The sequence below is a fragment of the Chelonia mydas genome, chromosome 14, assembly GCF_015237465.2.
Source record: "Chelonia mydas isolate rCheMyd1 chromosome 14, rCheMyd1.pri.v2, whole genome shotgun sequence".
Classification (NCBI taxonomy): Eukaryota; Metazoa; Chordata; order Testudines; family Cheloniidae; genus Chelonia; species Chelonia mydas.
The window spans coordinates 7,817,769-7,844,924 of NC_051254.2; the positions used below are offsets into that span (position 1 = coordinate 7,817,769).

The 27,156-nt window shown below is 44.0% G+C and overlaps 1 protein-coding gene across 1 annotated transcript; it reads left to right on the forward strand.

Annotated features, from left to right (window-relative positions):
* The first annotated feature begins 7,092 nt into the window (after window positions 1–7,092).
* Window positions 7,093–24,911, forward strand: CACNG1 (calcium voltage-gated channel auxiliary subunit gamma 1). The gene is made up of 4 exons (XM_007055090.3): window positions 7,093–7,566; window positions 17,129–17,203; window positions 19,932–20,069; window positions 23,469–24,911. Exons 1-4 carry the CDS (start codon window positions 7,326–7,328, stop codon window positions 23,693–23,695), a joined length of 681 nt encoding a protein of 226 aa, XP_007055152.1. The 5' UTR covers window positions 7,093–7,325; the 3' UTR covers window positions 23,696–24,911.
* Window positions 24,912–27,156: the final 2,245 nt, after the last annotated feature.

Genomic DNA, 27,156 nt, shown 5'->3' on the forward strand with positions numbered 1-27,156 from the left:
CTGACACATACAGGGCCAGAATCACTAAAGCTAGTGCAGGGAGGCAACATATAATGGTTGCTGCACCAGAGAGGTCCCTTGCACTCAGGGGCTTTTGCCCCAGGAAAATACACATGGTACTGCCCTTTGCTACCTTCCTTTGGGCTTCCCTCCAGGGAATTTCTACTGGGGAATTTATAGTAGGAGCCACTGAAGGTGAAGTGTTAAATCAGGGCAGTACTTGTACATTCTGGCTATGACCCCTTCTAGACCAGTGCTGGCCTCACTTTAGGGGCTGCACTGGCCTCTAATTGCCCATCACCCAGAGGAAGTGAGGTTGAGCCCATATATGGCACTACAATTTCCTCCCTGGTATGTGTTTTGCTCTTTACACCACACAATAAGTGGAACCACATGGGCACAATGGAATCCAAATAATTGCATTTACTGAACATACACAACAGGCAAGGCCTCATTACATAAACACACTGCTATTCTGATTGGCTTCTGGCTACTTCTAGAATACAACACTGCGAGCACAGCTAGAGAAATGGCAAACTATTTAAAGGGATACTTCCCCATTCCTATATACTACACTGGACAGAGGTTTGTGCGGCCAAAAGGTAGCGCAAACCTGGTATGAATGTGGTCTACAGCATACTTTCTCTTCCCTGTGGTCTGCTGGTTGTGATCCATAGGCTAAAGCCCTGCAATACCACACTGCAAACCAGCATGTGGGAAGTGTTTTGCCTCTTCAAAATTTTCCCCATGTTGCACATTCATTCAGTGAATCCAAAGCAGGTTCCCCTCCCCACACACACCTCTCCTGCTGGTAATAGCTCACCTTACCTGATCACTCTTGTTACAGTGTGTATGGTAACACCCATTGTTTCATGTTCTCTGTGTATATAAATTTCCCCCCTGTATTTTCCACTGCATGCATCCGATGAAGTGAGCTGTAGCTCACGAAAGCTTATGCTCAAATAAATTTGTTAGTCTCTAAGGTGCCACAAGTACTCCTTTTCCCAAAGCACTTTCCTGACATTAGCAATTCAAACCTCAGTGCACAGTATTCGCAAGGCTAATGGCAGGTCTCAGTAACTGTGTACAAGTACCAAAGGTAAACCATGAACCAAAGATGTCTAACCCCAAACAGGGATCACAGGCAGCCATCAGAAAACAGAAAGAAGAGAGGCGTACACAAGGAAACAGAAGCATAAGAGCTAGTGATGGAAAAGTCTTACCAGATGATTGTGTCCACCGTCCTGTAAAAGCTAGGGACAGAAGGTCAGTATTTCACTCTCATGCTTCATAGCATATAAACAACAAGCATTTCGTTCAGTCATCTCCATTGGTAAGCACCAGGAGTTTCCTATCCTGAACCAGAAATACATTAACTGCTTTGTTTAACACTCCTGCTTTGTTGCAGAAGTTTAGAACTGACATTTCTGAGCTTGCCTCAACACTTTACATTAAGTCAGGGTGCTCATTCTTACACACTGCTAAGTAGACCTCTTTTAAATGAAAACTCAGTTCTAACGATGGAATAGTGACCAGCGCTTCCATAACAGAAGTCTTTAGTTCAGTGCTGTTGTTTTCTTACTACAGCATTGGCACTCTTCTTTTACACAGATGGGTACTGAAATATTTTTGATGTTCCTGGACCTCACTTTACTGGATTTCACTGCTGATGCACACGAGCTCTGCACATCACCTTCCTCACCATCAATGTCATAACCTTCAAAATCCAATCCTGGAACCCATCAAGCAGAATTTGGAATTGCAGGTCTGGGGAACCGCTGACGCAGAATCTCATGACACCTGGCGTTCTGGAATGCATGTTGCTATTGGACATGCACATGCTTCTCAGCACGTTCCCTAGAAATCTCTTTCCTACAATGCTGTCTGCCTGCTGCAACATTTAATTCCTCATGAAACATCACCCAGACTTTTCTCCTGACAAGACTCCTGAGACAGCCAGATGACAAAGCTCATTCAAACTCCTCTACAGTTTCTGTTCCCCAGCCACGAGAGACCATTTCACATACCTGTCTCTCGGTGACACTTCAACTATTCCTTCCACAATCTGTCCCTCTTCTGAATAACCTACCTTAAATAACCTACCTTTTCCCCAGCATTCCTTGCTATGTCAGCTGACAAGTCCAAGCAACACTGGGATGACAATTCCCAGAAGTTTATCTCTACTGTAAGTCCCTGGAGCAGAGAAGTGCTGGTCTAAGGGCAGGTCTACACTACCATTTAAGTCAATCTAACTTACATCGCTTAGGGGTGTGAAAAAGTGCCCCCGCCCCTGAGCAACGCAAGTTTCACACTGTCCACACCAGCACTGCTTCCGCTTCTCACGGAGGTGGAGTAATTATGCTGATGGGAGAGTGCTCTCCTGTTGACATTGTGTGTCTTCACCAGACATGCTACTGAGGCGCAGCTGAGCCGATGTAGCGCTGTAGTGTAGACTTGCCCAAAGAGAATTCCCTCCTGAACAGTAAAGGGCTAATACCATGAAGAGCTACTGAACTGATCCACTTTAACATGGAGGAGCAGTCTAGTGGTCGCAGAATGGAACTGGCTCTTCGGAGGGTCTAGTCTCAGGTTTGGGATTCACTCACTGTGCATTTCAGTTTCTCCAAAAAAGGAACAATATGTTATTATTTAGTTGTATTACCATAGCACCCAGGAGCCCCAGACATGGACCAGAGCCCCACTGTGCTAGGCACTGTACCAGCACAGAGCAAGAGCTGTGCCTGCCCCAATGAGCTTACAATAATTTACTTGTCCACCTTGCTGCTTTATTGCAAGAATTAATTAATGTTCATTAAGCATTTTGAAATATGTGGATTCATGGTATTATTAACTATCATTATTATCCATTCATACAGATCTCCAGGTTACAATTGTTTTGTTTCATAACATTTTAAATTTATTCTTTAATTTCTTTCTCTCCCCCATCCTTCATTTTGTCCTGTACTCATTTCTCCAAACCTGTAACTGCTGACTTGAACTGACAGTGTTTTACCTTTATTTTGACATTGTAGCATGGTGTTCATAAAACAGTACTGAAATAGTTTTGACATTATCTTGACATGGTAACATGGTATTTACAGATTTCCATTGATATTTTTTTACCATCGTTTTGACATGCAGGCATTGTCACCATCATCAGTTTGACATTGTAATTGTAATGTCATCTGCACAGTGGCCTCTGTAGCTTTGCATTGACAGCCTCGTGGAATTATTTTTGTGATCTGGCAAAGTGTCCAAGAGAATGGGATGGGAGGGTTCCTCCCGGCTACGCTGGGAGATTCGCCGCCGACTTCAGTGGGGCCAGGAGTCAATTCCTCAAAATACAATCACAGGCCTGCACCTGCTCAAAGGTGAGTTTTCAATCTTAAAGGGACACATCGCCTGCAAAAGTAATCATAGAGACAGTGTGGTCCAGTGGGCAGGTTACTGGACTGGCTGTCAAGAGACCTGGGTGCTAGTCCCAACTCTGCCACTGATCTGCAAGTCACTTCATCTCTTTTCTCTGTTATGTCTTTTAAGAGTGTAGGTTCTTTGAGGCAGGGGCTGTCTCTTATGATGCATTTGTATATTGGCAAGCACAAGCTATCTGTCTTTGGTACTTTTATAGGCCCCATTACTTTAGTATCTGAGCCCCTCACAATATTTAATGCATGTATCCTCACAATACCCCAGTGAGGTATGGCAGTGCTATTATCCCCTTACCGATGAGGGACTGAGGCACAGAGCAGCTAAGTGACTTGCTCAAGGTCACACAGGAAATCTGTAACAGAACTGAGACTTGAACTCAGGTCTCTCATGTTCTAGGATGGTGGACAATCCTTCCTCTTTATGGAGGAAATTGGTCCTCAGTCCTGACTGGGGACCAATACATATGCAAATAAATAATAGTTTTAAGCAAATTTCCTGATTTGTGTTTCTGCTAATGCCTTAAGATCTCTCTCTCTCATAGTGTGTGAGTGTATTTTGCTTTTTACTAGTTTTATTCTTCATTTTACTTTTGCAATGGAGTCAACTCAGCTTGTGAAACTAGACTCCACGTTTCACTTTCCATTCGGAGTCAGTTTAAACTGATGATTTTCATGCACTAGCCCAAAGCTCATGCTGTTTTTGTCATCTGGGTTGCCAGCACTGCAAAGGAATTTTAAAACTCCTTCAGTTTGTTTGCATGTAAAATGTATGTCAACTTTTCTAACCTGTGAGGATTTGCAAAATGTCTTTTTTTTTTTTTTTATAACAGTCTAAAATTTGGGAACTAAGGGCCTGATCCAAAGACCACTGAAGTTAAATAGAAGGACAGCTATTGGTTTGGATACAGCTGCAAACTTCTTGACAATGTCTCTTTAAATACATTGGACATTTCAAAAAAAAAAGAGAGACAGAGCGAGAGAGAGAGAGAGGGAGAAGGAACTGGGTCCAATTACCCTAACAGGTCCATGGGTCTAAAATATTAAATGAAACTTTCCAGCCAGGCAGGCAAACTGAAGATCTCATCTTAGCCAGGTGTGACTTGAAACACCTGAAATATTAAAACCCCCTAGGGAGGTGTGGGGCCCAGGGCAGAAGTGACAGATTAGTCTTTTCCAGAACCAATTGTGATGGCCAATCATACCAGCCAGCGGGGCCCCCCAGAGCACCGGGCCTGGAGCAGTCACCCCGATTCACCCTACCCAAGGGACAGCTCACTAAAGGCTAATCCTCACTAGCTCTCTGAGAATATACCATGTCTGAGTGCTTTGATCCAAACCACTCTTTTGCCAAACTTTATTCAAGTTCATCCACTTGGCTTCCTTACACAACGAAGAGCCCTGGATTGTGGACTGCACAGATGGGAAGCCCCAAAAGATTGCCCTCAAGGATTTATTCTAGACCATTCTGACAGGGGAGGGCTCCAAGCCCCCCAACTCAGACTGTCCACAAAATCCATGGAGAGGTCAAGGGTTCCCTGAGAGGTCAGGGTTGTCTGCAAAGAGACCCTGGACCTTCAACTTGTCTCCAGGGTCCTCGAGCTTCCCTCAGCTTTATAACAGCCCCATATCTTCTGACACTCCCACTGGCATCTCCCAACATCTTTCCATAGCATGGAGGTCTTGTGACGTACAGTAATTGTGAACCACAGTTGCTAGTACAGGCTCCATCTGGATTAAATTAGGTACAGATTCTCCCTCAGCATTCTTAGTTGAAAATTGAAAATATTTTTTATGCTACAAAAACATTTGTGAAAAAATGAAAACTTACACCAATTTTGTGAAAAATGTGCTGTTGTTGTTTTAAAGATCATTTTTTGACAAAGAAAACTTTTTGTTCCAAAAATGCTGGCAAACTCTACTTACCTACCTCAGACAGGGTGCTTCAAAGCTTAATTATCATACACCATTGGAATTTTGCTATCTGAGGTGACCCCAGAGTTCTTTCCCAGGGACCCCCCCCCCACCCCCCATGCTCTGGCTGGGGCCCCAGCACTCAGCCAGGCCTCTCCTTTATGATGTCCAAGTGATTTTCCCACTCCAGTTCAAGTCCTCTGACGCTCAGCCTTCTGACTGGGCCCTGGAAAGTCCACCCCATCCAAGGTTGTCAAAAAAAGGGAACAAAAGAGGAAATAAGACAAATGAATCATCCAAAAGTTTTCTTCAGGATTTCTCGTCGGGCTGTCAGTTCTAAATAGAGTTCACAGGTAAATAGAGAGGTATAGTCCCCTCTCAAGAGGAGTAAGCATCCAGCTAGCTGGCTGGTTGGCCGGCTCACCCACCCTTCCTTCCTCTCGTCTGGACAGTGGTCATCCAAGGAGTTTCTGTCTCCCACTGGCTCTCTCTCCAGGAGCTGAGGACTGAAAGTCTGCTCTCCTCCCTGGTCTGCCCTCAACTGAGCTGCGTTTCTCCCTCTGAAGTTCCTTCCTCCAATTCTGACATCTCTCACAGATGTGAGGGAACAGGGCCACCTGAGCCCACGTTAGCTCATCGACCTGTGTTGCCTGTATTGGGTTTGTATACCCCATCACAGAGGGTGAAGTACCATAATCGCCAGCTATAGTTTTAGGACAGGGACGTGTTTCAACAGCAGAAGAACAAATCAGTGTGGGAGGTGGGGATTCTGCCTCGCTAGGCTCAGTATACTTCCCTTCTTTGCAGGAAGCAGACTGCTGCTCTTTCCTCCATTTTCAGGGCCGTACCAAGCCTAATAAAAATCTACCACAAATGTGCCTCGGTAGGAGGCAAAGCGTGATGCTACAGAGCAGAGCACAAGGCCCAGGCACCTCCACAAAACAAGCATTGCTGGCCTGCTGACAAACCCAGATCCAGTCACCTATTTGCCAGATATGTACAGCAGCTACCGAGTAGGCCACACGCCAGCTCCTTTAGTTATGGTCATGCGGAAGGCGAGCCTCGAAAAACAGAAAAACTGCTGCACTGTGGAAAAGCATTTCCCCTTGACACTATATTTAATTTGTATCCTTCCCCACTTAGGCACTTGCTGAATGGTCAAGAGGTTCCCTTTCAGCCTGTGTCGGAGCTGCTGAAGACAATGCTTGGTCAGACGCCCGTCCTTGCCACTCATGGCGGATGGTCAATTTTGGATGATGAATACCTAAACCAAGTGTTCACCGATGAGTAACGTTTTCAGTAGGCCAGGTAGGTAGTGGGCACTGTGCTTCCATACTAGAGAAGAACCTGAATCACAAAATTCTGTTCTGGAATCAGAGACAAATCCAACTCCACCAAAGTCTGGGGTATTTGGGCCCTTGAAAAAACCCAGCTTCAGGGTGTATAGGAGGCTATTGTTAGAACCAATAATGAATAAAAGTGGGTTCACGCTCATCTTTATTACAAAGACAAATACTTTTACATTCTAACAGGAAAGTTAAAATTGACACCAGTCACGGCTCCTGGCCATGTCTTGCGTGAGAAGGGTACGGTCCTGAGGCCCTGAATGCTAATGACACTGAGCTAGCTTTGCTCTTAGTTGGCTTATGGAACTTGCTGCACAAACCCAGCAGGGACGAGCTTGTAACCCGAGCTGCATCAGTTACTTTATTCATTATGTGCATTAATAGAATCCTCACTCCCAAGTCTAGTCACCCAGTCTCCTGATATAACTCAACAGCTGTACATGTGGTCAGCTGTCCAGCCCAGCCCACAACCTGCTCTACTTTTGCATCACACGGTTGACATTTGAAAATGCTTAGACACGCCAAGACTTTGAAGACCACTTGAATAACTTGCAGCATTCCTTCAAGTAGGCAAACCTAACTCGACAGGGCAGTCATCGCCCGAGACAGTCTGCCCTATGCACTCCAGTGCAGTCCAGCCATGGATGAAGGCAAAGCACTGAAAATCCGGCTGACTTTCTCTGTTATTTTGGTTGGCATCTCTTTAATGTTTGCAGCTGTGGTGACTGATCACTGGGCAGTGCTGAGCCATAGAGTGGAGCATTACAATTCCACCTGTGAGGCTGCTCACTTCGGGCTATGGCGGCTCTGCACAAAACAGTTTTATATCCAAGACAAAGCTACCAAGGAGCGGAGCTGTGGGCTGATAACTCTGACAGGAGGTACGTGCTTGCATTCGTTCCACTTACACCCTGAAAATGCATGGGAGAAAATGTCAGGCTATTCTTAGTGACATCTTTTAGGAAGTGAAAAAACATGCAGGAAAAAATACGGTTCTTGTTTCCATTGCACTTCATCTTACAAGATTCAACACGTCGATTTGGTTTTCATATTAGCCTGAAAATACACCTCACTGTCACATTTCCTCGAGGCCTTATCCTAAATGTATGATGCCCTGCCACCATATATATCTGTAAGCATATTTAATACACTACTCTTCAGCTCTTTCAATCCAGCAAAGATAGTGGCTGGTATAAAGGGGACCAGATAGGAGAAGGCAAAAGTCACAGAGAGAAATCAGGAAGAAGGATATTTTCCCACCAGTGTTTTGCTGACATCTACAACCCTGCAATGACTATGCAAAGCCATACTCAGGCAAAACTTCCATTGAGTCCACAGGGCATTTTGCCTGAGTGAGGATTACTGAGTGGGGCCGATATCTGGTTCGCTAGAAGGAGTTCGTAGTTCAGAGAGCTATGCCAGAACCACTTGTTCTTGAAAGATCCTAAGTAATTCAAAAGCTACTCTTCATAACTAGTATTACTTAGGGCAGCATGGAACTGCATGCGATGGTATATTTCTCCAAGTGCCAAAAATGCTGTAAATTAAGTGAAAAATAATCTATCCGTGATTTATGAGGTCTCCTTAAATTTAATACAGTGACAGAAAGCAACTGTGCTCTGTGTTAGTGATAAAAGAAGTCTAATCAAACACTTTTCTTTATACTGCGTAGTTACATATTCTGAGAGTAGTCCCACTGAAATCAACAGGAAGGATGGTAGACTGCCCCCCTCGCTCGTTTCCTGGAAGAGCATTACATTAGCATGATTTGTGAGAAGTTGTATTACATTTTTGCTGATTGCAAAGTCTGCTGCAATCATGCAATATGTGCTAATACCCCTTTCCTGACTTTTCTAATTTCAAGAGGCTAATGGCAAATTGGATTATTTCCTAGACAGAAATTCTCCTGAATAACAGGATTCCCTTCTGATGACCACCCCAGGTTGAAGTTAAAGTTAGATTTTAATATCTTTGTAAATTTGCTGTGAAATCGTATAGTGATGATTCTCAGTCTGTCTGGCTAAACTATTTATTATTAGACAGAAGAGGCTGATCCACAGCATTCAGATCTGAATTCAGATTCCACCACAGTTGGGGGCGTTTGAATTGGGAGGTTTCACTTAGCCCCATTTCTAATTAATATAATAAATACATTCTAATATAGCTAGTAACCTTAGCTATACCATTGTCTCTGCACGTGTAGGAAGCTTTATGTTTAAAGGGGGAGACAGACAGATTGGGAGAAATACATAAATACCAGACATTGTTGGATAAATTTAAAACTCGTAAATATCCAGCTGTCTCAGTAAAACAGATTCATCATCTATACAGCACAAAAGTGTTAGATATCTTTGACAGACATCAGCATGTGCTTGCATGGACATCTCACAGCTGTGCTATCCACGCCCTCTGTGCTGGCTTCTTAAAGTGCAGAATAAACAAATGGGTAATTATGGAGACAGCGAGCTGAAGGCCTCTTTGGAGCAGCTTGACTGCAACAGTGATGACCTTTAGATATTGGATAGGTGGGCATACTTTTAAAGGGCTTGACAGATTCTCCTGGGATTTGATGAAATTCAGTTTCAAAACCATTACATTCAATAACACTGAATTCTTTCATGTGTATCATTGGAAGTTCTAAAAGAGCTCTTTACAACCGCTAATTAAATACTCGCATCGCTGCTGTTAGGTAGATACTATTATCCCCATTTTTACATTAGGGAAACTGAGGCACAAGAACAGGTTTCAGAGTAGCAGCCGTGTTAGTCTGTAGCCGCAAAAAGAACAGGAGGACTTGTGGCACCTTAGAGACTAACACATTTATTTGAGCATAAGCTTTCATGGGCTACAGCCCACTTCATTGGCTGCATGCAGTGGAAAATACAGTGGGGAGATTTTATATACACAGAGAACATGAAACAATGGGTGTTACCATACACACTATAATGAGAGTGATCAGTTAAGATGAGCTAATACCAGCAGGAGAGAAAAAAAAAACCTTTTGTAGTGATAATCAAGGTGGACATTTCCAGCAGTTGACAAGAACGTGTGAGGAACAGTAGGGGTGGAGGAAATAAACATGGGGAAATAGTTTTACTTTGTGTAATGACCCATCCACTCCCAGTCTTTATTCAAGCCTAATTTAATGGTGTCCAGTTTGCAAATTAATTCCAGCAGTCTCTCAAAAGCTCAAATAAATTTGTTAGTCTCTAAGGTGCCACGAGTACTCCTGTTCTTTTTGAGGCACAAGAGGGGTCAAAGGCTGGCCCAGGGCCAGCAGCGTATTAATGCCTAGGCCGACAAGGCCTAGGACTAGGGTGGCAAATGTGCAGGGGCAGCAAATTTATAATAGCAGCCAGAGCCTGCTTCCCGCGGCGCTGGTTCGCGCCCTCTGCCCCAACTCCACCCCTTCCCCACCCCCATTCCCCGCCCCCTCCCTGCCCCTATTGGTCCCCTTCCCCAAATCCCTGGCCCAGCCCCGCCTCCTCTTCTGAGCGCACCGAGTTCCACCCCTTCCCCCTCCTTCGCGAAGCTGTTTCGCGCACAAGCACTGGCAGGGAACAGGGAGAAGCAGGACCCAGTGGCGCTCTCAGGGGAGGAGTCAGAGGCGGAGCGGAGGTGAGCTGCGGCGGGGGGGGGCTGGGAGCTGCTGGGGGAGGGGGGTGGCAATTATTTCAGGGCCTAGGAGCGGCAAAATCATTAATCCGCCACTGCCCAGGGCCAGCCACGCTGAGAGTCCATGGCAGAGCTTGGAAAAGAACTCAGATGTCCTGGCTTTCAGTACTCCACTCTCGCTGCTAGACTATGCTGCTCCAGAATGGCACTCCTAGTTGTAATGATTTCACACAGCTGAGGAGAAATGCCAGCGAAGGTTGTCAGATTTGGATTAGTCAAGAAAGGCGAGTGAAACATAAAACAAAGGTTCGGTAGGTGACCTGTGTGTCAGTAAATCTGTTTTTCTGCAAATCATATGCTATCACCATCATTTGAAAAATTACCATTATTTACCACTTGGTTAATAGTTACCTACCCAGCCCTACTCAGGGGGAAGCGGGATAGCATTGTTTCTGGTTTTTATTACTTGTTGAGCTTAGCACTGTATAGAATATAGTGGGCAACTTCAAACTTGTAGTCTTATGGTTTAAGGCAGAGAGATTTACATTTTAGCCACACATTTAAAGGCTGTTGACAAATTGGAAAGGGCTCAGGAAACTGCTACAGAGAATAACAAGATCCAGTGGCTCAGAGCTGAGGCTAGACAAAATCAGACTAAGTAATAATTTTCAAGTGTGGATTATTCACCACTGGAACATCTTACATAAGGATAAGGTGGGTCCTCCACTGCTTGGAGACTTTAAATCCAGATTGGATATCTTTCTAAAAGGCGTACTGTACCTCAGTCAGAAATCAGTGGCTTGATTAGGAGTCACTTGGTGAAATTCAATGGCCTGTTTATGCAGGAGGCAGATTAGAGTATCATAATGGATGAAACTACGAAATTGAGTGAGGAGTCCGAGGTCTGGTATGAAATTCCTGTTTGAATGTGAGCAAGTCACTTCACCTACCTCTTGTGCCTCAGTTCCTTATCTGTAAAAGCGGGATAACAGGCCTCACCTCACCTAGAAGATGCTATGCAAGTGCAAAGAATGATTATTTTTACGCCTTTCAGCGGGCTGTAGAGATGGGCTCAAGCCATTGAGTTCAGATCCAAGGGTCGGGAAGTGTGTGAGCCAAGGTTTTGGTCTGTCTGTGTTGTGAAGAACCCCTGTGAAAGAGCATATCTCATGGAGTTTAATTTATCTACGTCAGAAGGACAAAGGGTCACTCTGACAGCATTCAAACCTGCATTTCCAGGGAGCTTAGGCATTCCAGACATTGATATAGAGTGCTAATGGATCACATTCAAAGCAGTTGGAGATATCCGGGTACACAGGTGCATGGTTTTGTTGGTAGCTAGCCAAGGATGGCCAGAATTTGGGAGGAATACATCACGTGGCTGCAGGGGAGAGAGACATTAAAGGCAAGAACCCCTGTCCATGGTGGGCCTCCTGATTCACCGGTGACACAACTGATTCCTTCCAGCAGCTCAAATCATTGTTGGCTTCTTTATCATTTTCCCCTGCTAGTTCAGCTGGTTTTGCTGATTCCAGGGCTCACCAGGCCCTAACCAGTTTAGTTTACAGGAGTTGGTCTGGATCATAATGGATTGCAGGATACACAAAGTAACGGGTCTGTTGGGAAGTGATCTCAGCATCAACTCAAGCATGGCTATCATTATACTAAAACACAAACTACCGCCTGTAAGTTAGAACACAGCTGCAATGTAAAATGCTGTTAGCATCTTCCACTGGATTCCTATCAAACGATGCAGAACCCCCTTTGATTTTGAGATGAGCATGAAGAGCAACCTCTGTGGCGCTGTACTGTAAATGGGTTTGTTCATGAGCACAGGAAAGGGACCTGCGTCCCAAGGAGATTTTCATACTTCTACATAGCCATTTTCTTGCCTTCTTCAGAAATAAACTAGTGACTCTCCCTCTCTCTCACTGTCAAGAGCCTGGTGATAAAAAGTGTTAGGGGACCTGAAGAAATAGAGATAGATCATGTCCCTTAAAGCACCGGTGGCCAAACTGTGGTATATGAAAAGCTGGCTGGAAACACGGTGCTGCCTCCTGTTTCTCGTTTCCAGATGGTAAATTACATAGAAGAAGCCAGGAATACATTAAATATTGTCCTAACTTTACTTTTCCATGTAGGCAATTGCTGTAGTTGCCACAGGATGTTCTGTGATTGTGAAAAGGAGGGGAGGTGGTGCATGCAATCATGGACAGTAGTGGAGATCGGCTGGGCAATTATGAATGAGAGGTGAAGTGGTCCAGGTAATCACGAGTGGGAAGGAAATTAAACCCAGTGATCCTGAATGATAGTGGAGGTGTCCAGGCAGTCATGAATGGCAGCAGAGGAGGTCCAGGAAAATCATGAATGGAAAGGGAGTTAAGTCCAGTGATCATGAATACAAGGGGAGCTGGGCTGGGTGACCGTGAATGGGAAGGGAGGTGTCCACAAGAGACTTTGTTATGTTGTGGACCATGCTATGAATACGTTTGAGAACCTCTGCCTTAAACAGAAGCTATTCATAGCTCATTGATAGGTTTTTTTTACTAGCTCAACAGGGTAACTTCATGGCAGAGATATCACAATTAGGGGTAGAGAAAAGCCAAGGATCCTGCAAAGCTTTCATCTATTGTGAAATCCATTTTAAATCCCCATTATGTAAACAGAGTGTGACACAAATGATTTTTAATTCATGATGTGGACTGTAAAGGATGGAAGTGGCGCAGGTCTGTTGAATAACAGGGGACTGTGTTGATAAAGAGATTCCTGGGACTAGAACAGAGTAGTTTAAATGATGTGCTGAAGCATTTTTATGATGACCAGTGAGTTAATTGCTGGGTAATACCGTTGTTTTAATTTGAGCAAAGTTAGTAAAAGGACCCCTCCTCTCATGCTAGAGGCCCAGGGAGACATGACTCGTTGATGCATATTAAGTCCATCAGAATTAACCCAATACTCACAGAGTAGAATATTTACTTGTGTTTAAGGCTTGCCACTTGCATTCAATGGGGCTGCAGCCATGTAACTTAGGGTACATCTACACTGGAAATGAAGGTAGGGTCGACATACTTGCAGTAGCTCCAATCGAACTAAAGCACTAAAAATAGCAGGATAGCCACAGCGGCATGAGAGCGGGGCAGGCTGGCCACGCTGAGTACGATCCCCTCTGAAATCCAGGCTACCCCCAGGCAGCCAGCGTTATGCCACTCTTTTTAGTGCACTAACTTAGTCAGAGCTAGTGTGGATATGTCTGCCTGAGCTGGAAATTACACCTCCAGCTCCAGTGGAGACATACTCTGAGAGAATAAGTCCGTCTACCACTTCCAGTGTTGCGGTGGAAGATCCCCTGCATTTCATGTGCAAAAAGCCTCTCCCTGCTGATCCATCGTAGCTTCATGCAACCTGAACAAACTGCTCCAAAACCAGTGCAGCAGCGTCATCCAGCCAATTTCCTGTGGTACAATTTCCTGTGGTACGCAAAGCTGTGGCCCTTGCCCCCGATCAGTTCATGGACGGTTGATTTTTGGACCCTGGCTTTGCATTAATCAGCACAAACCAGGTTTCTCTTCTGCCAACACCTCACTTTTCTGGAGACTAGTTAAAAGCAAAGCCAATGGCTTAAAGACTAAGCATTTCCATTTTGTCTTGGTTCCCCTGCCCTCTGTCACAGGGATCAAAGGATCCCAACAACAGCCTCCATCTCCCCAGCATGGAGCAGCATTGATACATATTCTCAACCACCCTACGCTCACTGTCAAAGGGATGCGGCTGCCCCACGCTAGTCCCCCCAGTCCTGATTGCTTGGAGACACTTTGTTCTCTTGTGTGCGCATGGCTTGCAGTTTTAGCCTCAGTATGCAGCAGCTTAAACACAAAACACAGTCACAAGTCTTTGAGTCCAGACATGTTTGCTCCAATCTTTTTCAGTGATAAAAGACAAGCAAATGAGCAGAAGCTGAGAGACAGAATAAATATCAGTTTATAAAAAAATATATAATAAAATAGCTACCTCTCAGAGGAAACTTCAGCTAATGAGCCCAGGCTCATTAGTGTGTTATGCATGCTGCTCTGTAACTGTCTGATCTGCTATTGGAGAGAAAATAAACACCGTACTTGTAACAGCAACTCCAGAATATGCCATCTACGCTGTAGGAGACATGAAAAGAACTAGGCTGATAAAGTGCAATATTATGGCATCTTATTACTATTAAAATTAGCTCTTTAAATATACACAACCCTTTACAAAGGTTTGTCTACACTTGGGGGGTTGCTCTGGCTGCAGCCGTTCATGCCCGGACCCTGATGTAGTGGCTCCGGAACAAAAGCCTAGTGTAGACCGCTAAAGCCATAAACTGCACCAGAGATGCTTACCCTGGATTCACACTGCACTAATGGCTTTGTGAGTCTACACCAGGGGTTTGCACTGGTTCAGCCGTGGCTGGCTACCAGTGGCTGAAATTTCCAGGGTGCGGCAGTGAGATGAGCAGCCTCACAACCCACTGACTTTATAGTCTTTTCTTCCCAACTTCTTCCATCCTCCATTATTTGTTCTACAAATTATGACCATTTGTGATCCAGAATGGTTAAATTCCCTGCAGTCTTGGAAGTATTCCCCAGTTTTACTATGGCAAATATAACCTCATGGTACAGTAAATGTGAGATTTTTAATATAGTCTGTAAAGGCAGGGTTGACCATAGTCTCTTCAAAGTATCCGGCTGATCATTAGCAAAGCACAATCAGACAATTTTAGGTCCCAGTTGGCTATGTTTGCAGGATCTTGTTGATTACACAACTGCCATCCAAATTCTTGGCAAGGGGATGTTCTTTCAGCTATATGTACTTGTCAAGATCTCAGTTAAATGAGTTATAAATAAATGCTAAGTGCAAATAAACTCCCTCCAAATGGTACAGCTGGCAAAGCTTAATGTCAATGGGCATCATCCCAACAGACCCTTCCCCTCGCACTCACTCCAGAGGCTGAAAACATTATTTTTCGCAGGCACAGAGACATGCTTTCCATCCTGAGTCCCCAGTCTTTGTTCACAAGGGTCACACCACAGAATAGCTATTTGTGACACCAGTAGGATAGCCCAAGGAAGCCTGGGACAGTGGGACCCTGCTCTGTTATACGAAAACTCCACTTGCTTCATTGTGTTTCAATAGACAGTGAAGCTTCACTGAACGGTAAAAAGATTCCAGGCTGCAAAACCTCATCGATTCGAGCTACTAGCAAGGCAGCGAATTCTTCCCTCTAGTCCCTGCTACTCGTCTCAACTGCCAGGAATGGCAAGAAGGCAGATAAACCTGTCAACACCAGTGGCAAAGAGCCTGAAACAGGAGAGGGAGCTCTTATGCTCACAGCCAAGTCAGAGGGGAAGCTAGGGTGGGGGGACTCTTCCAACCCAAGGCAGGCAGGGGAGAGGAACCCCTTCTGATTTTAGCAGAGGAGAGGGAGCTGCATTCCCCATTACTTTCCTTACTTTAACCCCAGCTCCTTCCAGAGGTGTGATGTCCCAGGCAGCTCCCTGGCTTGGCGGAGAGAGCATTAGGCAAGGAAAGAAGGAGGGATGCCATTCTGGAGGGGGTGAGTTGGCAATGGCAGAAAGGAGAGGAGGGGAAGATGCAAAGCCAGCCAGGGGGGTGCCAGTCTCAGGAAATGCCGCATGGGGCACTGTGGAGGCAGGAATCTGCACTGGCTGCTGCTGGAAGGAAAGGATTTTCTGTAATTCCTTCTTAAAACAGAAAGGTTGATTCCCTAGGCAGCGCTTTCTTTGGGAAGAGTGTCCGAGGTTTTGCCCGATGACAGCCTTGTGATTGCTTTCTCTCTGCTTATGTAGCCGGCTGCCTTTCAGGCCGCATCCATTCACCTGCTCAGACATAAAACATTCTATGCCAATTTCTCCTCTCCTCTACACATGTGCAACCCCTGGGAAGTCAGCAAAGTCACCAGACATTCATCTTGATGTCAGAGGAGAATTCACCCCTCGTGGATTCCAAACCATGTCCTTTCTAGGGTTGCCAACCTGCCAGGATTGTCCCGGAGTCTCCAGGAATAAAAAAATTAATCTTTAATTAAAGATAATGTCATGCGATGGAGCCTCTAGGAATTCATCTGACCAAAGCTGGCAACCCTAGTCCTTTCCCAAGTACCTCAGAGGCTGCTCTGCCAGCAGAGCTTGCCGTGCATAGTAAATATAATGTACACAGATCAGATTACAGACTGGCTAAAGCTTAGCACTTCTTCATGCACTTGGCCACCAGCTTTTAGGAAATCCAAGTTCCATTTCCTTTTCTTGATTCTCGTCACAATCCCCTGTGTGTCTGTAATATGCCGCAGAACGTTCCGAGGCTACGCTAAGTGACATTAGGCCTTATCCGAGAAACCGATGGGGACTTACATATCGATTAACGTTCTATTATTTTATATTAGCAGCTTGTGGAGAGGTCAAGTGCATTTGAAACCACCAGCAGGACGTTTCTAGGCGATGAGTTTGTGTTGTTAGGGTTTTTTTGACTGGCATGGTTAAGTATTCTCTAATAACGGAAGCGTAGGCTCAAGGCCCATTAAAGCCACATAAAGCTCATGTTTAAGTACTTTGCTGGATCAGGGCATAAATCACTGTTTAAAGCCCCTCATTACCTGGTTTGCTCTTAGATGAACTGCATACCGGACATGTCTGCAGCAAGTTCAGGATTAAGGTCCCATTAATCTCTACCCATTTGAATTTTTCAGTTCCATTACTGTAAAAGAAAATTTTATTTCCCTAATTTTGGTTTCTTAAACTCAGTTATTCTTAGCAACTGATATTCTTCTTTGTTCTTGTTCAGACCGTAACTGTTCCTACTTCAAACACTTCTCTCCAGGGCAGAGCACAGAGATATTTGAAAGAACCACCCAAAAAGGTAAGAATTTGCTTGGACGAATTCTTTACTAGCATTACGTGAACTGAGTGTATATGGGAACTAATGTAAAGGGTTTCACCAGATTTAGGGCCCACTGAAGTCAATTGGGAAACACCTATTGATTGTACAGGGACTTAGAACAGACAGTTGGCGCTGAGATGGGCTTCATATCCTATTAATCAATGCTCTGGACCAGCCGAGGCACCGGATTCCCGGGGAGACCAATTTTCAAACAGCAGCCCTTTCTTCTGTTATACATGTCCTATGCTTGGTTTCTGCTCAAATTGTTCCTTAGGCACATGAAACTGGCATTATACATATAAGGGCCAATTTGGAAACCCCAAAAGCCTTTCCACCATACGTATGGCACTCACAACACTGACACTCCCTCCTACCTCTAAACAGCAAAAACAAAGGATATTAATAAAATCAAAATAAATAAACAAACAAAAATCCAACCCCAAGCAGACTTTTGACTCCACTGAGAGGGAGGTACCCGAGGCTCCACATAGCCCCCTAAGGTCTTTGCTATTGCTATAATGTGACAGGCACTCAAAGAAAGAAAGATCTAGGCCACAGCAAAGATACCCACATCTGAAATCTGACCAGATAGTGTTTACTCTGCTTGCATTGGAAAACTATCTGCATCTCACAGACGATTTAGATCCTTTCTAATCAGTCCTCACTAAAACCTTATTTTTAGCATTAGTCTGAAGTGCTTGCCTCTCTTACTGAGGACACATCTCCTTACATTTTGCTACACAACACATTGTAGTGTGGAGCAAACTAGACACTGATTGCATTTCACATAGTAAACCACCTGCTTTGCTTCCGCTGTAAATAAAAACGGTGGGAAACCCTGCAGCATATGGTTTTCTAAAGAAGCAATTTCCCCCAGACACAGGGAAGACTGTGAATTTGAAATGATACTCTGAGTGGAATAAAGAACAAATATCGGAGCTGCCTGCTTTTGTTACCCATTTATACGCTATTATATCCATCCATCCAATCTGAAAAATGTCTCCACTACATTGTTAGTCACTTCAGAAGAAAGTTGATAAAAACGTCTTTTCTGTGAAGAGAAGGAAAAAGCCGAAACCATCACAAAAGGCTCCTAAATTGCAACTAACTCTTTCAGGCAGTTCAAACACATAGCAGATAACACACAGGAAAAAATTTTTAAGAAAACGTCAATAGAACAAGGAGTATGAAAAAGCAATGAGACCAAAGAGCAATATGCTTTGGCCTACTACAAAAATAGTTTCATTTCTATGGAAGCCAATTAGTAAGAGGCAGAAAGATTCTTCATGATTCTGCTTAGAAGATAATTTTTTAAAGAATAACACGGAAGGCAAACAGCACCAAGTGGTGCTATGTTTCATGCCTGGCTACACATGTTAAATATTAAATGCATCTGAAAACTAATGCAATATGTAAGTGAAGATCTGAATTATTCAACTGGCAATTTCTCCCCTCCATTCAGATATTGAACTGTGTTTTGGCTGGGTGAATTATCTTACACATAGCTTAGCTTGGCTGGATGGAACACCTTTGGAGCAAGTTTATTCCCATGCTCTTGAGAAGCTAGATTTTCACAGAGCTGGGAAACGTTGTTTTGCAGGATGAGGAGAGGATGTTGCTGTGTGATCCTGGGTAAGTCATTTCACACACACACACACGTACGTCTGTTTCCCCTTTCCCTTTCTTGCCTATTTAGCTGTCGAAGCTCTGGGGCAGAAAACTGTCTCTTAATATATGTTTGTATATTGCCTAACACTATGTTGCCCTGATGACAGTTGGAGCCTATAGGCGCTACTAAAATAAACATGTATAATAAAAATAGCATTGCTTTCTATTAGCTTTTTTTTTAAAAGGAAAATCTAGATAGAATAATGGAGTGAAACACTGTTAAAGATTTAAGACCAAATCTCCACCCTCTCGGATAAAACCTGTATGGGAGGAAATCTAATAAACTAAAAAGTTGGTCATGACAATTTATTACCCTATATTAAGCTACTTCTGGGCTTTTCTCCTCCAGATTCTACCTCCAAGCCAACTTGCAGGGGATGGTTTTAGGAAGTGATGGCAAATCTTCAAACAGAACATGAGGTCTCGTGTGCTCATTTGTGAGGCAAAATGTGTTTGTACTGCACCTAGCACAGTGGGGTCTGGGTCCAGGACTGAGGCTGGTCAGCACTACTGCAATACAAAGAAATAATAATTACGGCAACATATTCTTATGCTCACCTATTTCATCATAGTGCTGGGGGGGAATTGTGAGTACAAACAGAAAAGTGCCCTGGTCTGACCCTTTTGTATCCCATTGGGCCCAGGGCAGACAGTGTAACTACTTGTGAGGGTGCGGCCTAGTCAATTGAGGACCAGGCCCGGAGTTTCTATCATGTCATTATGTGTGTCATTTGCTTTTTTCTACCAGGGGCGTTTAGAAAGAGTCCTTGTCCCTACTCTTTTGAGTCTTGCATCTGCTCCCACTGAATTCAGCAGGGGCATGACCAAGACCTCTAGCGGCTCACCACACTTCTTCTGTGCTAGAAATACTTGGTTCTCTTGGGCCAGTTATCTGCATCAAGGAAAGAGCAGCTGTTACGATTTTAAATGTTTTCTTTCCTTTGCTGAACTGATCCCATTGCAGAGGCACGGTGGCGGGCGGGAGAACACAGGAAGTCGCACCCATTCATCTTTCTCTCCCTCTGTTTTGCCTCGCCAGAGTACAGCATTTCCGCTGCAGCCATCGCCATCTTCAGCGTGGGCTTTGCAATCATTGGAACAATCTGCATCCTCTTATCCTTTAGGAAAAAAATGGATTATCTCCTGAAGCCAGCGTCCATGTTCTACACCTTTGCAGGTAGGCCATTTGGTGAGACTTAAAAGAGATGTATGCACTTAGATCTTAGGGCAACGAGCGTGACAGAGAGCGAGATGTCATGAAGGCTGCATTCATCTCCTTGCAGCAGAAAGGCAGATCATTCCATACAACTGAACTTATGTTACTGAGCTCTGAAAATTTGCCTGAGAAACAAGAGTCAGCTCTGGGAGGCTATTCTGTGTGAGTGTATCTGAAATGTTGGAACACTGTAGAATCACCTCGAGAAAATGGGTATTTCTAAAATATTCAGTGTTAGACCCTGCTGTATAGCAGGGATATGTGGGAGGTTCTAGGGACAGAAATCTGTCCAGAAGACATTGAGCACCAGTGTCAAATCCTCAGCACAAACCTGATGTAGGAAGGGGTGTCACTCATGATCCTGAATACGCTTCAAGGTTCCCCTGTTCTTGATAAGGCATCTGCCACTACATTTTCTTTTCCCTTGAAGTGGATTATTTCCATTATTTCCATGATTGGTCCATTTAGCTCAGTGCAACCATATTAGCAGGGAGTCCGTTAAAACCTTATGTTTTTTATTATAGAAATAAGGCTTAACCTGCTTCACAGCCCAAACTGTGTCACAGCATTCCCGCTCAATGACGTGGCGGGGGGGGGGAGCACTGTTTTAGTTCAGGAGGCAATGGGGGGCCTCTTGTCTCCCACCCCATTCTGCATTAGCACTGCCCTAGCCCAATGTTAGAAGCATCAGTATTCAGCACAAAGGGTTTGCTGAAATCAGGGCTGACTAAAACTGGGTCTTTAGACAAAACCTCCTTTACGTCCTTGATGCCTCTCTTCAGCTGGCTCATTGGCTTTAACTGCTGCTAGTTGTTCCATGAGTCTTTGATGGGCTCTCAGCTTAACATCCTCAGCTTTTTTTTTTTTTTTTGGTCTCCCTGATCCACAATTCCACCATCAGTCTCTGGATCTCATGTTCTTTCTGGGCTGCCCGGTACAGCAATTGGGCCAGTTCCAATGGCGTGTTTTCTTCTGTGGCATCCGGTGCAGAAAGGTGCTCAGGTTTCACCTGGCCAGCATTTATGAGTAAAAGTCTAAGCTCCTGAAATGGAGTTTTTGTTTTATAGGATGTTACCTTCTCCTTACATCACTTTTCAAGGTCTTTTCTGTGAAGATCATCATCTGACAGTGGTTCACTCGTTGTGTCTAATCTTGAACCTTTCAAACTCTCAATATCAAGTTTAAACTTTTAACAGAGCTGGGTTATGATCTATAAATTCAGTTGACCTGTGGCATGTGAATCCTGCCAAGACTATCCCAGTGTCAAGCTGCCTCGAGTGGCTCAGGAGAATGAGTACCAATCTCAGGGCAGACCCTTAGGAAGCAGGGCACACCTTGGGTACTGCGATCTATCTTAACACCTGACTCTGTGACAGACAGGCCCTGACCCCAATAATCACAACCATATTCAGGTTACTCCCAGTCCCAAAGGCCCAGTCACTTACCCCAGGTCAATTACCAATGATAATGCTTGTAGCCAATCCTCTAATAAGTGAATTAAAGATTTATTAACTAAGAAAAAGAAATGAGAGTCACTGACAAGGTTAAAGCGAGTAAACACACACACACAAATGAGGTTTAGCCTTAGGTTCCAAAAGGCAATAGGTGCTTCTATAATAAGCAAGCTCGATGTCCTTAGGGCTAATCCAGGCCAAGCACTAGGGATCTTTTGCTTATGCTTAGTAATTCTTGACCCTCAGAGTCTAAGCAGCATAAAGATAAAGTTTCTCCCTATTTGGGATTTTTATTCCCTTCCCCCGGAGTTCAGGCTGATGGAACGAATCCCCATGCACGTCTCCGCTTCATGGGTGTGAGGGAAACAATCAACAAAGTCTTTTGTCCTCTGATGTTTCACAATGGCTCATTTGGTTTCAATGGGCCTCCTCACAGACAGGACCTAATACCTTTTGTAGGAAGCCAGCATTTTACATGAGTTAATGCTTGTTTCTGGTGAGTTACCCAGTTACAGATCTCACTGCTAACATGGGGGACAGATGTTCTAAGTGAGATTACTACATGCCGCATCCTACCAGCATTTCATAAAGTCTAAACACTAAACACATTCTTACAAACTTAACATCTATTTTAGAAAAGTTAACACACAGGGGAGCCAGACTAGTTTCCAACTCTGCATATGTCCGTGTTCCGTTGAGGCCTAGAGGCCTTGGCATGAGCTGGCACCTGGTCTGCCAGTGTGACACAGGGCACAAATCAAAGGTCATCTGATTCAAGCCTCAGATTATGACGCTATCTCAAAAAAACATGATGGTTGAATTTGCACTGCAGCCAGCACTACCTTGTCAACCCATCCTCCTCTTGCCTGTTAAATACCACGGTGGTACTTAGGTAGCTCAGTGAAACAGGCTTTAGAACAGCCAGCTCCCAGAGAATGCTCTGGTGACCAAATGCATGGTTTTCATTGTACTGTTTTACTTGCTGTTGAAATGCATAGCAGAAAGAGAGAGTTACACAGTGTTTTCTTCACTTTTCAAGAAGCCCTACTTTACACTCACAGCTTCATGAAGCACTGTGTGGCTCTGATCGTTCCCAGCCATGTTTAGCCTTAACCAACACCTGCCCATAGGACTTTTTGTTTCTCCTTAAAAATGAGACTGAGATTTACAAAGCTGCCTAAATATAAAATGTTGTTTCAAGCTCAGATATAAATCACTATCTGAATTTGGGTGCCAAATTGGCAGGACTGTTGGTCCCTGTTGCATGGCATTTCTTGTGCCTTACAGCTCAAAAGGTGACTTGATTACAGCCCATATCCAAACAGGGAGCAGATATCTCATACTCCAAGGGCTCTTAGTCTAGCAGACAAAGGCCATACAAGATCCACAGTGACTGAAATTTGAAGTTATTAAAATTCAAACTGCAAGTACAAGTGTTTACAGTGAGTAGGGTGACCGGATGTCCCGATTTTATAGGGACAGTCCCGATACTTGGGGCTTTTTCTTATATAGGCTCCTATTACCCCCCCACCCCCATCCTGATTTTTCACACTTGCTGTCTGGTCAGCCTAACAGTGAGGGTAATTAACCCTTAGATCCGCTTGCCAATGGATGTGGTAAGTTCTCTGTCCCTTGGAGTTCTTCAGTCCAGACTGAAGATCTTTCTAAAAGACACACTCTAGTTCGACAAGAAGCCAGTGGGTACGATGCAGGAATGAAGTTCTGTGGCCTGTTATGCAAGAGGTTCAATTCGGTGATCTTATTGATCCTTAAAACCTATGAATCATCTATGAACCGCACTGCGTAGTCTTCTAACCAGAAACGCAGGCAAAGAGGTCAGTTATGAACGAAAGCAATAAGGACTGAAACCCCTGCTCTCCAGCTCACCCCTCTCTTATTTCTCCAGGCCTGTGCATGATCATCTCTGTTGAAGTCATGAGACAGTCTGTGAAAAGGATGATTGACAGCAAGGAGACTATCTGGATAGAGTACTACTATTCGTGGTCTTTTGCCTGTGCCTGCGCCTCCTTCGTCCTGCTCTTCATCTGTGGGATCGCTCTTCTGCTAATCTCTTTGCCTCGCTTCCCACAGAATCCGTGGGAGTCTTGTATGGACGCAGAACCAGAGCACTAAATGCCTTCATCTAGGCTCACTGCTTACGCAATACCGGAAAGGGCTACAAAAGAATTGATACATTTTTTTTTAAAGTGTCAGGATGGTGGAATATGAAGACAAAAGTGTCCTTAGTTAAAAGCCAGGTTATTGAACCAAAGGGAAGTTCAATACTAATTATTGTTTGTTGGTTTTTTGTTTTTTTTTAAAAAACAGCTTGGGTTACTCAATTTGTACCCTCAATCCGCCGAATGCTGGGCAAAGTCATCGGCAATTTGGGAATGCTTTCGGCAAATGCAGTTGAGGGAAAGTGAGAGAGCACGAGATGGTTTAATGAGAAGGTGCATAATCTAGTGGTTAAAGCACAGGACTGGAGTTGGGAGATCTAGGTCACATTACTGGCTTGGCCACAGACTCACTGTGGGACTTATAGCTTCTCTGTGAGTCAGTTTCCCCATCTTTACAATGAGAATATTGCTTCCCTATCTCACTGGGGTGGTGTGGGGCTGATGTTTGTACATAATTTGGAGATCCTCCCATTGGAAGTGCTGTATCATTAGCAGTGTTACAATAAAAGAGGTTTAGGGATAAAATCACCCTTACAAATGTACCGCCTAAATTCTACAAATTATTTCGTTCTGCCGACCTAAGCACTTGTCATAATTAAAACTCCTATGAGGAGTCCACTGGCATCTTAAAGACTAACCGATTTACTTGGGCATAAGTACTTGGGCATACTTGGGCATAAGATCCATCTGAAGAAGTGGTTTTTTTACCCATGAAAGCTTTTGCTTATGGCCACATAAATCTGTTAGTCTTTAAGGTGCCACCAGACTCCTCGTTGTTTTTGTGGATACAGACTAACACGGCTACCCCTGTGATAATTAAAAGTCCTATGACTCCTATTGTATTTGAATGCTAATGGCAAAGCCAAGCAAGTACTGACTTGTAGGGACAATGTTTTCCTTTAATAAAGAGATGGAATCCCCCACTGAGGTACGATTGCTGTTTTCAGGACAGTGGTTTTGGGGGATGAACCATACAGGTGTCTACTTCACTGTAACTCAGAGTGGTACTTCCTGTACAGAGCTTCACATTTGTGTCTTGTTGCTGACCTTTTGTTGGAACAGCCCACTAGATGCTTCTGTTTTGTAAAAGCGTTTTTAAGCAAGAACTCTCTAAAGGAACTGCCAAGGCGGGATGGACATTATAAACAAAGCTGAGTGAATCTCACGCGTTAAAAAACTGCATAGCTGTTATTTATGGGTGTTTGAAAGAAATTGTATACTGTTTTGTTCATCACAGTGTGTGGAACAACCACACAGGAAGCCAACTGTATGATGTAAAAGTTACTCATTGTACTGCATCATGACTGCCAGTGCTTTCCAAAGGGCAGAGACGCTCTGTTCTGTGACCAATGCAGAATAATGGCTTAATAGGTCACCATGGCATTGCATAGGTACATTAAGATCTGCTTCTGACACTTAAAGCATGGAAATGGGCTGGGGATTTCTGAACCTGGAGCCTCATCATTAATGTGACAGCTAATTCTATTCTTCAGCAAGATGGGGACATCCATGTTCCTCAATTTGCCACCTCAAAAATATGAGGCAAAGCCTTAATCTGATGCACATTAGGAACCATGTGGGATTCAAATGTAAGGCCTAAATAACATGCTTTACTTAGTTACTGACACCCCTTCCCCAAGGAAGACTCCCACTGATTTCCACAAAAGGCAGATTTCAGGGAGCGATGAATAGGGACCATTATCCAAGCTGCTCAACGATTTTTGTTTTAGCATGAAAAACGTTGAAAGAAAACGAGCAATTTTGGTTTCATTTGAAATTTTGTCTTTTTTTTTTCCAAATTTTAAAATTCGTTTCGAATTTTTGGGAGGGGGTTCCCTTTCCTCCCTTTTCCAGTCAGAAAAACTGGACAAATCTGAAAAAAGTAAAAAAAGAAAAAAAGAGAGAGAAAAGGGGTAGGTGGGGGAATGTTACTTCCTCTCATTTTGCTAAGGTAAGACCATTCATAAGGGTCCCGGAAGAGGGCCGGGAGCATAAAAAACAGAAACGAGGAACGTGTGACTATTTTGAAGAGAGGAAAAATTGTTTTGGTTTTTTACTATTTGTTAAAACATTTTGAAAGGAAACATGTCAAAAACATTTTTTCACGCAATATTTAATTTTCCAAAACAGCTGATTATTTTGACAAAAATATCTTGTGTAGAAACATTTTCAGCCAGACCCTGTTATTTCAATTGCTTGCTTCAGCATTTCTGACAGGGTCTAGTGGTCTGAGCATGCAGCTCAAGGTGCCAGGAAGTCTTGGCATCTAACCATGGCTTTGACAGCCCCAGCTTCTCACAGGTATTTAGACATCAAACTCCCATTGATTTCAGTGGAAGTCTAGGTTCGGTTAACTCCCTACCCTAGGGAGTTAACCTAACCTAGAGATAGCACCTATCTTTGAGGATCTGGGCCTTAGAGCCTGAGTCAGCTGAATTACACCAGAGTAAAATTGGAGTTCCTCAGCGGTGTGAAACAGGCTGTTACCATTACATCTCCGTTTCCCCTCTCTGTAAAGTGACAGTAGTAATACAGGGTTTTTGTGAGGCTGCGTTAATATTGGTTGAGTACTTTGAAGCTGGAAAGTGCAACGTGTTACTTAGTATACTTGTTATAGGAAGTTGGGATTGAGTAGTGTGAGCTGCATTTTGGATCTAAAATGAGGGATCCTGCCTCATGCTGAGGGACAATATCAGCTGCCATGGAATAACTGTGAACCGCCAAATGGTATCAACATGTGATGTTTGGATACAAATGACATTTCACACCTGCCTGAGAAACACATCTCATTGTGTGTCCCTTCCGAACAATAGCCTGAGGAACATGGGGCAATTTTTTAGGGAGACACCATGTGCCAAACAAGAGAAAAAGGAATCACTGTGGATGGTTCATAAGAAAAACGTGGTACAGGCCAAACTCAGAAGTAATGGATTACACACCAGGGTAATGGATTAAGCTGGGTAAAAGATTTGGGATGAGTGAGAGAATTTCCAATGTATTCACCAAGCAACAAGGGACAAATGAGAGTTTTGGACATCTGAGGTTTGGCTGTACAGTTCTTGAACCCGAGAATCCCACCTTGCTCTGTGAGTTCCACTGAATAACATTGCACGCCTGAAGCAAAGACACACACGTTATGGAAAGTCATGTTTGCTGCACTTTTCCGAGCTCACAAGTTTATTCAAGTTTATCTTAAAATTGTTCTTTGGTGAAAAAATGTCTTTAAATTTTTATATCAGACACAACCTGCCCAATGTTCATAAGGACAGTCATACTGGGTCAGACCAACGGTCCATCTAGCCCAGTGTCCTGTCTTCCGACAGTGGCCAATGCCAGGTGCCCCAGGGTGAATGAACAGAACAGGTAATTATCAAGTGATCCATCCCATTGCCTATTCCCAGCTTCTGGCAAACA